Consider the following 16,180-nt stretch of genomic DNA (forward strand, 5'->3'; position numbering starts at 1 on the left):
GTGATATTCCTAAATACAATTCCCCTTTCAAAAAAACGATCAAATGCAGTTTAGTTGTCTGCTTCTTTTTGATAGTTCTTAGCTGTCAGGTGTCACCTAGATAGGGTTGACAGAGGATATTAAGCATCAGCCACCGGAGCCCTTAGTATGATTTCGAGGTCTGTGGAGTTTCCAACTTGGCCTTTCACACAGTATCCTGGGACGCTAGTTTTCCTAGGATTTGTCTATTCGTTATAATACTGTTCTTAAAAACCCGAATTAATCTTCATTATTTAGCGTGGTGATCAATCAGCAGGATTTTATATTTTTGGTAATTTCTTCCTTGCCTATAACGATGGATTCTTTTGTTTCTGAAGCTTCAATGAGTTAATATAGAGGTGCTGGATAAGATGATGAAAATTAAAAGATCTCCCTGTCTGATGATAGTCAGCAGGGCTCGATGCGTCCGGTGGCGAGATGGTTCGAAACGGCAGCTGCAAGCGCGGGAAAATATGACCTGACCTATTACATCACTTATGACGTGGACAGTGACATCACTGATTACATCACTGATGACATCCGTGATGGCATCATCCAGTGACTGTGAGTGTTTTAAAAAGGTTTAATTGTTAATTATATATTCTAAGGTGTATTGCTGAATCAGTGGGTGTATGAGTGACTGTATGGATGACTCAGTGGGTGCGTGACTGACTGTATAAGTATCTCAGTGAATGTATGGATGAGTGACTGGTCATGTGAATGTGTGTATCTGTCTGTCAATAGATGTCTAAGTGGGTGTATGAGAGTCTTAGTGGGTACTTGAATGACTATATGGTTGATTGATTGGTTATCTGACTACCTCTATGGTTGTCTGGGTGTCTATGTTTGTGGGTGAGGTGTGTGATTGCCTGTATGGATGAGTGAGTGGGTGAATCAGTGGCTTTATGGGGTACTGTTGCGTGTGTGAGAAGTTGTATGGGTTAGTAAGTGTGCATGGCATGGCTGTGCTGGTGATTGAGTGTGTGTGTGTAAGTAAGGGTGAGTAACTGAATATGTTGAAGCGTAGTATACATGAGTGTCGGGGTACATGAGTGACTATGCTCGAGTAAGTGAATGTGAGAGTGGCTATATGGATGAGTGCATGCTTCTGTCAGTGACTGTATAGCTGAGTGTTATCTGTTACTATTTGTATGAGTGGGTAAGTGTGTGGGAGTGTAACTGTTTATGTGATTGACTGTATGAGTGCCTAGTTGTGTGAGTAGTTCTATCGGTGACTCACTCAGTGTATGAGTGCCTGTATGGGTGTATGAGTGGATATGTCAGTGGCTGTATTAGTGAGTGGGACTATGAGTGGCAGTATGGGTGAGCGAGTGGATGTGTGTGTAGATCAATAAATCAGGAGGAGGAGTTGGCCTAACGGCTAGTGCGGTCAACCTCGAATCTGGGAAACTGGGTTTGAGTCTTGGCAATGACGCTGAACATCCTGTGATTCTGGGCAAATCACTTAATCTCCCTGTGCCTAACAAAAATGACTGTGTGTCCTCATGTAACGTAACTAGTGCTATGTAAAGCGCTCTGATACCCGATTCGGGTCAAGTTCGCCCTATATAAAACTCTGCAAATTTTTTTTTATCCGTGAGCGGGTGTTTAAGTACTGATATTGCTCTGTGAATGGGTTTGTGAATGGTTGTGTGGCAGTGGGTTTATGAAAGATTCGATAGGGGTGTGAGCGGGTGCATCAGACATGCTTGGGATGATGTCATCAGTGATGTCATCAGTGATGTCACTAACTGCGTCATGAGTGATGTAATATGTGAGGTCCTAAGCAGTGTATTGCGGGGATGCGAGTTATAGTTAACTCAGCGAACTATAACAGCTGAATTTCTCTAGTTTTGTATGAGTAAAATCTGACCCCAACTATAACTTCACTGTAACCTTTGGTTTTTTTTAAGTGCATTTCTAACGTTTTTTAAATTCTATTAGGTAACTATAACGTCCCTGTAACCTTTGTTTTTTTTAAGTGAATTTATAAGGTTTTTTCAATTCTATGAGCTAACTATAATGTCCCTGTAACCTTTGGCTTTTTTTAATTTCTAAGGCTTTTTTATTCTATTTGCTAACTATAACGTCCATGTAACCTTTGGTTTTTGAAAGTGAATTTCTAAGTTTTTTTTATTTTTTAATATATTTGCTAACTATAACGTCCTTGTAACCTTTATGTTTTTTTAGTGAATGTCTGTTTTTTTTTAACTAGCAGTCACATTTGCAGAGTGGTGGAGAATGGGGGCTGGACCTCAGACCAGCTCTCAGGAATTCTATTGCCTAGGACTTACAGGAGTTACCAGTAGGGCTTCTTGGCCTCCAAGGTCCCTCAGAGGTAAAGTGGACTTCATCCCCCAACCAGTAGTGCGCCAGGAGGCGTGTTTGCAGAGTGGTGGAGAAATGGGCCGTGGCCTCTGAAGACCTCTTAGCAATCCCAATGTGTGGGACTTACTGGAGGTAACAGGAGGGGTAGTTGGTCCACAAGGACACCCTTGGGGGCCAACTACCCCTCCTATTACCTTCAGTAAGTTCCACACAGCAGGATTGCTGAGTTCTGATGGCAGGCCTCGCCCCCTTTCTCCACCACTCTGCAAATGCGCCTACTGGCACGCTCTTGGTTGGGGGATGAAGGCCCTTTCGCTGCTGGTGGTCCTTAGGGGCCAAGTAGCCCTCCTGTTAACTCTAGTAAGCCCCACACAGCTTGATTGCTGAGAGGTGGTCAGAGGCCAAACTCACTTTCTCCACCACAGGTGGTGGTCCTCGCATTATTAATTCAATAGCCCCCAGGAGCTGGCCCACAAGGGAACTAATTGCAGGGGCATGCGCTTCGTTTAAAAAAAACAAAACAAAAAAAATAATCATTTGCGGATCCACCGCAAATCTAGACAAATTCTTTTACAAATAATGCTTGTTTGGCCATGGGGGTCCCTGTGGTACACACTGAACAGGTCTAGGGGGGGGGGGGGTCAGTGTGTTTCTACCCTACCCCTTTTCTTGTTTTTAAACTTTTTCTTGTGACTCAGTTTAACCAAGTCACTTGATGGCTGCCAACACTTCCTAATTTCAAGTGATGGCAACCAACAGATCTCAGGTATGAGAACGGGAGCGTTCACGGATCCACCAAGGCCACAGTTGTATATCTGAGAAATCTTTACATTTCTCAGGAATAGCTAAACAGATTTACACCATTTAATGGAAAAGAGCTACCTATTTGCCAAATTTGGTGGAATTCCGTTCAGCAGTTCGGGCTGTAGCCGTGCCCAAAGTTTCCTTTGGAAATTAACATGGAGCCTCCATCCACCCCCCCACTCCCCCATCCCCTTTTTCTTCACCCCCGCTTGACTATTCACCCCATAACTTTCAACACAGCAGCAGAAGTGAGTGGCTTATTAGTTTCATAAATTTCATGAAGATTCGTCAAACGGCGCCAAAGATATAGGCAAATGAATGAAAAAACACTTTTCCTATAGAAACCAGGTCCTGACTATAACTACCTCACATTAAACATCCCCTCCATTGGCAAAGTCCACAAGCTGGCAACCAACACCAGTCCTATTTGCTTTGCCAATGCTTGTTTTACATGTGTATTTTTTGTTTTTGGTAACGTTACTAACCAACTACAACTTGTAATTTGTTTGAGGTACTACTTGAGTAGGTTCTATAGTGTTACTGTAGAAGTACTGTTATGCTATGCATTAAAGCTACAAAGTAAGCACAGCAGCATTTCAAATATTTCAGTGTGTTTCTTCATTTTGGTGAACACCATGGTAGGCTCTTTATGTGAGTAAGTGCTGTTTCAAGAAATTGAGAGATCCAATGGGAACAGGAGGTGGTTGTTTGATTGTGTGTTTGTAGTTGTGTTGCAAAAAAGTTTACTAAGGAGTAATACCTGATAGTTAGTTTTTATGTGGTGTTTACTTGTTTCATCCATTACAACCTCTGATCCGACTCTTGTTCTTGTTTTGACAGCTGGTCCTTCCTACAGCTAGAAAGCAATAGCAGCTTTAATGACAGTCTCCAGGCTTATGCGGCTGGGGTGGCCGAAGCAGCAGTTACGAAAAAGGTAAGCTAGTGCCTGTCAGCCTCCTATCTTCTAAAGCTCCATAAACCGCAGTTCAGGTGGCCCCTACCCGCACTCCTTGATGGAGCTCCTCATGCTGGCCGCCCCCCACTTTTGTAGTAGTAGTTGGGGCACCTGTACTGTACTGAAGGTATGACAGAATCCTGAACAGTGTTGTCCTCAGTGCTCAGCAGACACTCTATATTTCTTTGTTTAACTGTTCTCCATTATAAGATCTTCACTAAATTAATAAATACTGAAAACGTCACACCATTTTAGGACCCCAGAATGCTTGACAGAAGAAACTTTTTTGATAATGTATTTATGGTTTGGCAAACGTATACTTGTCTATAAATATTCCAAATTATTGTGTTCTTAATTGTGTATGATGGCGAAATACCCTAGTCCTGGCATTGTAGAGGCAGCAACCTCCAAAAATCTTGAAGTTTCTGAAAAATTTAAGAAAGTGGGCTAACAGACTCTGCAGCCTCGTATCAAGACAGCAACAGCCCAGTTTTTTAAGTCCCCGGGTGTAATGTCGGGATGCAGTCTAGTGGTTGGGGTGGAGCTAGGGGGAGGAACAGGATGGGCCAAAGGGGACGAGCTTGGGGCAGATGGTGTAGGGACCTGGACGAGACAAGAGGTGCCCAATAAAGGTGGTGTTTAAGTAACCATTCCTGTGTCCTGGTATGATTGACTAGGACATGACACCGGGTTAAACTTTCAATACAGGAGGGCACTGCTTTAGCCATCCAGGGACAGTTGAATTTGTACATAACATAAGGCTTTTTTTTTTTTTTTTTTTTGTTTCTTCGAGTGATAATGTTGTTTACAAGTGGGGATGGGGTGAGGGACAGTTTAACTTGATCCTCAACCTTAAATGGGTCCCACCTGCATCTTTTAATCTACAGATGTTCTAGTTCTTGTGCAGTTCTCTTTTTGCAACAGGAACATCAGAAACAAATCAACATGCTTTGTATGTTAAGCACCTCCCGGCTAGTGATGTTATTCATTGCAGCTTAATATGCCAGAAAATGTCTAGGAGGACTTTAAAGAGACAATTTATCCCCATAGAAGTAGAGCAGTTTCCTGGGCTGCCTCAGAGATTGAAACTGGTGCTTTTTGTATGGGGAGTGGCCCTCTGCACTGCTTTGTAAATGTCCTGTGCATTTTTTGTGCCTTAACCAATGATTTTCCTCAAGTAGACCCCGGGATCTGCATGCCCATTTGAGGTGCTCAATATGCCAACAAAAGAAGTTTGATGACAGAGCATAGTTTGTTTCAAAAGGGATAAACAGTCAGTCGTAAGAAAGAGGTCTACCGTAATCCTTTACCAGGCAAGGAGGTGAATGGATGAACATTTAAGGCTAGGGACCGTTCCTTTTACCTGTGCCACTCTTTGGAGGATGTCTCACTAGTGAGTCGAATATTGCATTGTCAAAACTGATAAATCTTTAATTTGAACTGCTAAGCAAAGACGATGTGTGGCATGTTTCCTAGAAAAGTGTCTTCCCAATTGCCGTTATTTATGCACAAGGTTAGTGGGATCCAGACTTTGGTCTCCTAGAAGCCTTAGCAGTATTTCATGCGAGTAAGACTGATTTTAGAACCTCTCTCCCAAAGGTAATTTTTTCCAAGTAAAACTCAGTATGTTGCTATATATTTCTTTCTAAACCCCTTCTCTTGGCAGAAAGGTTTCTTCACACCATATGTAAAACACACCTTTAAGTTTTACACTTAATAAAGGAGATTACAAAGCCTAAACAATTTGTTGTCAATTATGGTCCCATTCATATATGTTTAGTAACATCCAGGCAGTTCTTATCACTCTCTATTGTGTACTGCATAAAATGTTGTTACCAAATGGCCTACAAATGGTGCCCCAAATCAAGCCTAAGATATAAGTGGCGTGGGAGCTGGAGAAGGGTGGCAGGAGGTGTATCCTTCAATCCCTCTCAGAAATAAATGATTGGTGAAATCAGTAAAGCATTTGACTGATCAGTCCACCCATTTATGAGACCTTCCTTCCAGGGGTGTGCAAAATCCAAGTAATTTGCTTTTCGCATAATTACACCAATTTTTCCGCAAACTTATGTGAAATTACTCCTAATTACGTGAAATGCAAATCTGTTATTTTTGCTATATTTTAGCACAAAATAACCCTTGCATAAATTTTTATACAAGGCTACATTTGAACAAAAGCATGGTATTCAACAGCAGTTTGTGTTCTGTTGTTCTTGTGTGTTTGTTGTGTATTTTTACTTCAAGTGGCGCATAATTACACAAAATGGTGCAATGGCATAGTTTGGGAATTTCACAATACATGGCAGGACGGGACAAGGGACATGGCACGGATCTCTGGATCATCCAATACTCAGGTTAGCTCAACCTTATGTTACTCCAGAGAAACTCTTCTCAGTTTAAATACAACCTCTACTGAGACATGCATACGTGACACTTGTCCTAATTTTGAAGGTCCCTTTTCCTGTGCTAACTGCCACTTCCAGGCTACAAACATATGCCTAACTAGAGATATCCCCACCAATGTGGGCTCTATAATTGTGACTAAACAGTCTGCTCGGACTCTTTCCCTAACTGGAGTTGATAGCACAGACAACACTACTCATGCTGCCAGGAAAGGATCCCCAGGACTTAAATGCTTTTTATTGAATATACGTTCGCTACCCAAACACCACCATCAATTGTGGGATCTTATTAATTCCGAACTGCCAGATATTTGTTTTCTTACTGAAACATGGCTTAAACCTCATACCATTCCCACAATCATGTTAGCGATACCTGCCGGGTATAAGATTCTGCACTTAGATCGCCAGATCAAAACCGGAGGTGGGGTGGCTGTTGTCTATAAAGATAACTTAAAGGTCTCAACACTTGACCAGTGTAGCAACGACCAGATGGAAATAGTGATTTTTAGATTTTCCTCTTCCCCCAAGTCACAGTGGAAAGGGGCATTATTATATCGCCCCCCTGGCTCCTGTCTGGATTTTTCCTTAAATCTTATGGAACTACTAGCCCCATATTTTAGAGCCAATGAAGATTTTATCCTCCTCGGAGATTTTAATATTCATGTTGATGTATCAAACAATCCCGATACCAGATCTTTACTTGATGATCTATCCAGTCGAGGACTAAAAATTCAAAACAATGGCTCAACACACATAGGAGGCCATACATTAGACCTAATTCTAACTAACTGCCCTAAAATAACATGTTGTTTACCTACTCCTATCCATTGGTCAGACCATTACCTACTACCTTTCCAATTACTTGGCTCATACTCACGGTCCCAAAAACCTCTTCAACCCACATTGAAAAGAAAATGGCATAAAATAACACCTGAAGCACTACAGCAAATATGGAAAGAACCTAACTTTCTTGAAGAGGATAATATTGAAAGTGGATTGGCCAAATTTAATAAAACACTATTCGAGGCCATTGATCAAATTGCTCCACTAGAATTACATAAACAACGCATTAGGCCAAAGACAGAAATATGGTACACAGAGGAACTAAGAGTCGAAAAACAGAAATGTAGGAGCTTGGAGAAAAAAATGGAGAAAAACTCACACTTCTATGAGTAAAACTCTTTATCTAGAAGCCCACTCCAACTACCTTAAGAACATAAAAAAAGCTCGGAGGCACAAACTAGATTCACAAATTACGGAGGCAGGAAATTCCACTAGGGAATTGTTCAAAGTCTTACAATCCTTTGTCAAACCTATAACTTGTGAGAGTCCAGATGATTTTAACCAGAACCTATGCGATGACATCTCGATGTTTTTTGAGAAAAAGATAGACTTAATCTATGACAAAATTACTAAAACTCCCCACAACAATAGAGATATCATGGATAGTCTCAGATGAATCCACCCATAATGGAACATGTAGACTCACTTTGACTTCGATTCCAGAAATCAGTCATACCGAAGTAGACATGCTCCTTAATTTAATTAAATCTGGATCACCAACTGATCTACTACCAGCCTCGATGGCTGCACCACTGGGCAGCATTCTGGCTCCAAGCCTCAGAGCACTGATCAATATTTCCCTCAAGGAAGGTAGGATTCCCCATGATTGGAAAATGGCGGTTGTGAACCCCATTCGCAAAAATTCCACGCTACCATGGTCAGACCTCAATAACCTGCGTCCCATATCCCTCCTACCCTACATCAGCAAGATGACGGAGAGACATGTCAACACTCATCTCTCTAAATTTATCGAGGCAGCAGACTGTCTGGACCCCTCTCAATCTGGGTTCAGGCCAAATCATAGCACAGAATCAGCTCTCCTCTCCGTGACCAATACCATCCGAATGGCACAGGATAGAGGAGGCTCTATGATTCTGGTGCTATTAGATTTGTCCGCTGCCTTCGACACGGTGTCTCATGACACCTTGATCAGTCGTCTGGAGGGAGTAAGAGTTCAGGGAACTGCTCTATCATAGTTGAAAAGTTTCATCTCTAACCGATCCCAAAATGTTCGCCTGGGCTCTCACTATTCCACCTTCAGGGAGCTCACTAAGGGGGTTCCACAGGGCTCATGTCTAAGCCCCACATTATTTAATGTGTATGTGGCCCCCCTGGCGAAGGTCGCAAGGAAATTTGGGTTCATACCAATATCCTATGCAGACGACACCCAGCTGTTGTTCCCATTCCAAAACATGACCTTAGCAGTAAGGAATTCCTTTGCTGCTGGAATGAGAGCCATAGCTGGATGGATGACCTCCAACTGCCTACAGTGTAATGTGGGCAAGACGGAGGTCATGCTCTTTGGGAATGCCCCACTCCTTTGGTCACCTGAGTGGTGGCCTCCAGAATTGGGTACAGCTCCTTGTCCTAAGGAAAGTGTGAAAAATCTGGGTGTCAAGTTAGATCAATCCCTGGTACTAAAAGATCATGCCACACAGGTCACGGGAACCTGCATGAGAGTCATTGGCCTACTCAGGAGGGTGTTCCCATACTTAGCTGACTATCATCGGAGAACACTAGTACAAACCTTAGTTATGAGTAGGCTTGACTACTGCAACGGATTGCTTATATCCGCTAATGCAGAACAGCTGAAGAGACTGCAGGTTGTTCAAAACACTGCTGCCAGATTGATCCTTAATGTCCCTGCGAGATCCCCCTCACATTCCTTACTGAGCAAGCTACACTGGCTCCCAATACGCCAGAGAGTACAATTTAAGATATGTTGTACCATCCATAAATGCTTGTACGGAACTGGCCCTAGGTACTTGACTGAAATCTTCCAACCCTATCAACCAGGAAGATCCCTAAGATCTGAAAATCAAGCTCTGCTGCAGATCCCTAGGATCAAAAGAGAAAGACAAGGAGGCCAGGCCCTGGCATTTAGAGGTCCTACTCTATGGAATTCACTACCCCCTTCCTAAGACAAAATTCCAACCTTGTTACTTTCAGAAAATACCTGAAGATGTACTTGTTTCCTACCCAGCAATCCTAGATATGTCATACAAACTTTCTGTCCTTACTTATCTCCGGAACAACACAGCGCGGAGATATCTCCTTGGAGATCGAATTCCTGCGCTTTACAAGAAACTTAAATAAATAAATAAATTCTCACAAGTATGTGAATTACTCCAGCGTAATTTAAATTTAATTGCCTATATTTGTCCCCAAGTGGATTAATCTTCGCTCCAGAAACTGGTTAACTAATGTTTTATCTTCTGGTTGTCCGTCCCGCATTTCTGTTTTGGTATTTGTGGTAAACGTAATGTGTATAAGTTTGCTTTTGTGTTCAGTGTTTGAGCATCAGTGGAGGTCTCAGAAAGATGTGCTATTTACCTGTAACTTTAGTTCTTCACAATTTAAAATTTAAATGATTTCAGGGACGGCCTGTGTGCCTCCCAGAAAGCCAGATTGAAGCTTTTGTTGGGACTCTGACACCCACCCGCTCCTGTCATTTGAAAGCAGACTAGGTTAATAACTGCTGGGGACGCACGTCTTTCTTCTGCCGCCCTCCTGCTGTGGGGTCCGTGATCAGGGGCAAGCTCTACCAGGACCACAGTTGATGGACAGAATGCAGAACAATGTCATACATTCACCCCAGTACAGGGATCTGGGCCTAACCCATCGTTTTTTGCACTCCACACCACCCCAGTTCAGACATGGCCATATGCAAATCAGTCTGACCCTGTGCCTCATGGGACCAGTCCAGCCCGAACTGCCAAGCCATGCCTTCCCTGGACCGGAAACAAGCTTCCGAGGACCGGTTTCTGGCATTCCAGCCGTCTTCAGACCGGCTTGCTTGAATCCAGTGGTGTGGAGAGCATGGGACTCACGTCTGAGCTCTACCAGGACCACGAGTCCCAGCTTTCTCTGCGGCTTGCTGCTGCCAACACATTTCCATTGCGCCAGGAGGCGCTTTAGATTCAGCTGTGGGCTCCCGCAGCGTGGGATGCGCGCAAGCGTATCTGGGCGAAGGGCAGGCCCGTCTGCGCCCTTCAGCGCCAGGAAGAGGCAGGGCTGGGCCACCCCTCTTGAGCCATCAACATTTAGTGATTAAGTGACTGAGGTGAGTGTCCCACCACTTTGAAACAGTCTTTAAGTATTAATCATGGGGAAGCACACGGGGACATTCACACTGCTACCTCTAGCATCAATAGCATGTTAGAAAGGGTTGTTAGCATTGTTTCTAGTGAAATCGAACTCAATGAACGACGCTTATCCCTGCGAAGTGAGGCATTACCGAATGGTCCAACAACAGGAGGGTCGCGAGTAGATTTAGCTACACGATCCGCAGCCAGTCATATGCTTACAATTGCATCTAGCATTACGACCTCCCTGGGAACTAGTGCTAACAATATAGTCCTCTCTAGTGGCAGCTCTAATGGTGCTGATATGCCTGAACTGCAGTCAAACATGGACACACTAGCGCCCGCCGCAGTTCCAATGGCCAAGCGCAAAAGGAAGCCTGGGAAACCCACCAGTTCTAATAGAAAACAACCCATTCGTTCAGCCTCATCACGTACTGTCTTGAGCTCATGGATACAGTCTCCAATCTATTGTCCATATCCCAGAGGTGGCACAAATTAGTTCTATTAGTACACAGACTGATGCTGCATCCTGTTCGTCTACACACAATGTCTCCGGGACTCATTTTTTGATACCGTTGTTGATACTGCCTTTGTACGAATCAAAGAGTTGATAGACAAGAACTTCACCTCACTTTTAGAACGTTTAGACCATTTGGATGCTATAGTGAACAAAATGAGTGGACAACAAGAGACTATTCATACTGTTGCTGCCGTAGGGGTGGGTTTGCCCTTATTAATTGACGCTGGTTCGAGCCCTGACCCAAGGATCCTTACCCCAACTCTGTCCAAAGGCTCTTCGCTTGATAACATGTAGCAAAATGAAGGAATTATTTTTACCCAAGCATAATGCTGAGCATGAAACTCATCCCACTTTTAAAAACGCACAAAACATACCTAGGACTGCCCAAAACCTGCCCTCCCCTATCCAGTCCGTATCAGTGATTAACCTACCTGGGGAGAACTCAAAGTCAGGCAGTCTGAATAGTAGCTTACCTAACCCCAAAAGAAGGGACTCTGAGTCTAATATGGAGGTTCTAGGACTGCCGCCAGAAGCATGCTCCTATGTTTTAGTGCTGGCAGGGGTGCCAACCCTTACGAAAGAACCTGGGGAGACCTGGCATCAATTATGCAACAGATGTGTAGACTGTATATCCAAACAAAGCAGGTTTAAGTCGTCGGATATGAATATCATCATCATGGGAAGAAGAGTAGGGTTGGTGGGGGTGTCACCGATGAACATCGAAGGAGACTGCATAGGGATTAATGTTTGCATGCCATCCATAGTTGGATCACTATTGAGGACACAGACAGACTTCACCATCAACTCCACACATACCTATTCATTACCATTGGGTTATTTTTTTATAAACCGGCCCCTGGGCCCTTGATAAATGATGCCCAACAACCATTCACGTACAACAGGTTCCTACCATTGTCTGATCTGGATAAGCAGGATTGTCTAACGCCACCTTTGGTAAACAATGAATCTACTTTTATACCGAAAACTAATGTGCATCCCTCAGAGCCAACTGAACATGTTACGTTAAACAAAGCAACTAATGATTCCAATTTAAAAGTCAAAAATATCTTTACCAGATTGGCTAGATATAGTACAAGAGCAGGACATTCTTATGTTTCAGGAGACCTGGGCAACCCAAGATTTATATATCAAAGGGTTTGAATGTTTTAACACACTTGACCCTATTCCTAAGCTTAGTCGTCCATCTGGAGGCCTTTCAATTTGGGTCAATATTGATGCTGGAGGTAGTGTTAGGGTTTTTAAATACAAAAAATGATACATTTCAAGCGTTAATATATAGAAGGGGTGTATCTATATGTTTAATTTTTATAATAATGATTTTTATTCTGTACCTAACCCAAATTTGGTTAATTTGTTAAATTTTATCTCAACCCTCCAACAACACAATAGATTGGGTAATATTGTTGGTATCTCTTTGGGGGGTGACATTTACGCAAAAATTCCTAGGGATATCACCTCAATTACAGGTCTAGGGGCCAGATGTAGGAGCCCTAATACCGGTCGGTAACTGCCGAATTTGGCCGTTACCGACCGGTATTAGGGTTTTCAGATGTAGGGGGCGTATATTTTACCGATTCTGTAAATTTACCGAATCGGTAAAATACCGAATCGGTATATTTACCGATTCGGTAAATCCACATGTAGGTGGCACTCCTAAGAGTGCAACAGGCCCTTAAGAATCGGTATTTTACCACCCAATCCTATTGGGTGGTAAAATACCGAATTCAGGTGTGCATGCACATCTGTGCATGCACACCTGTGCAATGTGACACACAGACATGCCCTTAGGGCATGTCTATGTGCCACATGGCACACAAGTCCGGAATTGGGGTGCTAGAGAGTGTCAAAGTGACACCCCCTGCACCCTTGCAACATTCGGTATTTACCGATTCGGTAAATACCGAATCGGTATTGCCCATTGATTCCTATGGGCTTCAAGGCCCATGAGAATCAATGGGCAATACCGATTCGGTTTTTACCGAATCGGTAAATACCGAATGTTACCGATTCGGTAAATCAGATTTTTGATTTACCTACATCTCCCTCCTTCTAATATACCGATTCATAAATACCGAATCGGTAAAATTCGGTATTTATGAATTGGTAAATTAGTTACCTACATCTAGCCCTAAGTACTAAGATGTATCGATGTAACAGGGGCATTGAGTTACATGATCATTTGCTTAGACATAATCTGATCAATGTGATGGAAATTGCCGCTGTAACCAACAACCATGACCTCCCCGAACAGACATTTAGAGAAAGGGGTAGTGCCTCTACTATAAATTACTTTTTTATTCCCCATGTCCTTGAGGATTGTTCAATGAAAGCCAAGGTTGTGGCGACCACAACCATATTATAATAGAATTGAGAATTACTCCTAAGCCGATATACAATAACGAGTGTGGTGCCAGGAATTTGACACCTGCTACAGATAACCCAAGAGTGATTTGGCGAAGAGTCGACTACACCAGTCTCTTTTTCTAAGATAATTGGGGAATACCCGAGACTCATTGATTCAAGTTTGTCATTACATGATTTTAACCCCGAGTTAATTAGTGCCTTCTCAAAATTATGCAAGGGTATTCTTTATATTATCTAAACCAATCCTGGGAGTACAACATGGACCAAGATGATTTAATGGCGAATGTTCATTAATCAATAGACCGCCTCGTAGGGCACTCTCAATAACCCCCAGAAACCCCTCCCTTGTTAAATCATTAAGGAAAAAGTATAAGATAACCGCCTCACAAAGGAAAGAAGAACTTGTGAATGAGCGCTGGGACGCACTTGCACAGGCTGCCATGCTAAATAATGGGAATGCTATCTGGGCTGCAGTCAAAGACATGAGATCCTTAGGCCAACCATTGTCTTCGATAAGCTGCAATATAACTAGTGAGGCATTGGTAGCCCATTTTTCTACGATCTATTCAGTACCAACACAGATTGCGGCTTGTATGGAGCATTAGGCCTCCCCAGGAATCTCAATATCCTTACGAAAGTTGAAGATGCTATCGATCAAAGTTTTGGAAATAAAGCCCCTGGACCTGAAGTGTTGCCCAGTGTTGATTTGATTAAGTTTAAACCGGAGTTCTGGGCGCCGCTTTTATTAAATGTTTTTAATAACTTGACTAATGCCCCATTCCCAAGTACTTGGTCAACAAGCACTATTGTACTAATCTCCAAAAGGGGCGACTGTTCGCAGCCTAATTGCTACAGGCCGATCTCCCTGATAGACAATGCAATGAAAATTTTAGGGAGGATTTTGTATAACAAGATAAAAACATAGGCCGAGGAGGATTGTATTTTACAACTGTGCCAATTGGATTTAGAAGTAAAGTATGGACTATTGAACAAGGCCTGAATCTTAATTTAATTATTGGGAAGTATACTATAGCCCAACAATCCGCCTTATATTTGGCTTTTATGGATCTTACCTCGGCCTTTGATTTAGTTAATCTGTCTCGTTTATGGTCTACCCTTTTTAGAATATAGTTTAGATGAGGTTTTAGTTCTCTTTTTAGCTTACCTGCATAAAGACCTGAGAGCTCATGTGAGGATCAATAAGAGTGGGGAGGTTTCAAATGACATCAGATTCGATAGAGGGATAAGGCAGGGGTGTGTCCTAGCCCCACTGCTTTTTGTTTTATATATTAATTATTTACATAAATCTTTGATCAAACTCACTAATGATGTCCCTAGAATTAATGGTAAACTATTCTCCACCCTTCTGTATGCCGACGATGCAGTCCTTGTGGGCCCAATACCCAATGCCTTACGTTTTTTAGTGTGGGGTTTTATGGATTTTATTAGTAGTTTAGATTTGTGTACTAATTTAAAAAAATAGTTTATTATGTCTTGTGGCCCGAAAAAGTATCTTTTAAACACTATCACTGTAGACATTCAAAAATTATTATGCCCTTGCACTTTTCCCTACTTGAACCTAGTTTTTGCTGCCAAAGGGTTTTGGGTTGACCATGTGGCATATAGAAGGAATAAGTTTTCCAAAGTTATTAATTCAATTTTTGGTTTACCGCTGCCCGAAAGGACAGGGATAATGTTAACACTCTTGAAAATTTATAAATCAGTCATTCCAACAGTTACATATGGCGCAAAGGTATGGGGCTACACAAAGAGTAACCATATCCAGCCCAGAGAAAATAGATTTTATCAAAATATCTTGGAAGTACCGATCCCCACATCACAATATATTTGCCATGCCAAATAAAAATTGCACTGTGTAGAAGATTACATAAAGGCCCACCCTGCGCTTTTTCGCCACGCTATCTGGAAAAAGCCTGCAGCGTCCCTCACCAGAGAGATAATAAGACTGTCTCAAGTGTGACATGGAAAAAGAAATATCATGACTTGCCACAGTAAGGGAGAGCCTGAGTAGTATTAACCATGCACTGTTTTTCACAAATCTCACCAAAATTGATAGCATGAATAAAAAAGTCCTCTGGGCGCCCTTTACACTCATTATAGAACTTTAAGACACGAAATGGAGGCCCAGAAAACAAACGTCTGTAGCAATGTATATGCCTATTGCGGATGTATCACATATACCATCTAGTTATCTTTTAAAATCAATAGGTCGTTAGGAGAGAGGACTCCTCTTCCGTTTAAGGTCTGGCACAGTTACATTTTCATTGTGTTTCCCTTTGGGGTACACTGCTAATTTAGATCAATTACCATGCCCTTGTGATGGTAGGAGTGGGCAAACAACATTCCACTTCCTATATTTTTGTAAGTTTTACATGGAATACACAAAACATTTTTTTTTTTTTTAAAAAACCTTTATTTAACAATTGCAATCAAATACAAACACAGGCCTACAACCCCCAGGGCTGGCCGCTAAGCATTTCAGTACGTTATTGCAACCCAACTTCAGACCAAGCCTCCCTGGGGAGCACAGGACCTCTATCCACAAAGCGCATTGGTCGCAAAGGCAATTCGATTCGGAAACAGGATAGGGGGTTTTCAT

The 16,180-nt window shown here is 42.5% G+C and overlaps 1 protein-coding gene across 1 annotated transcript in view; it reads left to right on the top strand.

Moving 5' to 3' along the window:
• The window catches only part of PLBD2 (phospholipase B domain containing 2), a 277,840-nt gene that overhangs the window by 38,380 nt on the left and 223,280 nt on the right, over positions 1-16,180 (top strand). The window contains exon 2 of the mRNA XM_086943253.1: positions 3,991-4,084. Within this exon, the coding sequence (XP_086799379.1) occupies positions 3,991-4,084 (94 nt within the window). The remainder of the gene's footprint in view (positions 1-3,990; positions 4,085-16,180) is intronic.

Source organism: Lissotriton vulgaris, chromosome 11 (assembly GCF_964263255.1).
Source record: "Lissotriton vulgaris chromosome 11, aLisVul1.2, whole genome shotgun sequence".
Lineage (NCBI taxonomy): Eukaryota > Metazoa > Chordata > Amphibia > Caudata > Salamandridae > Lissotriton > Lissotriton vulgaris.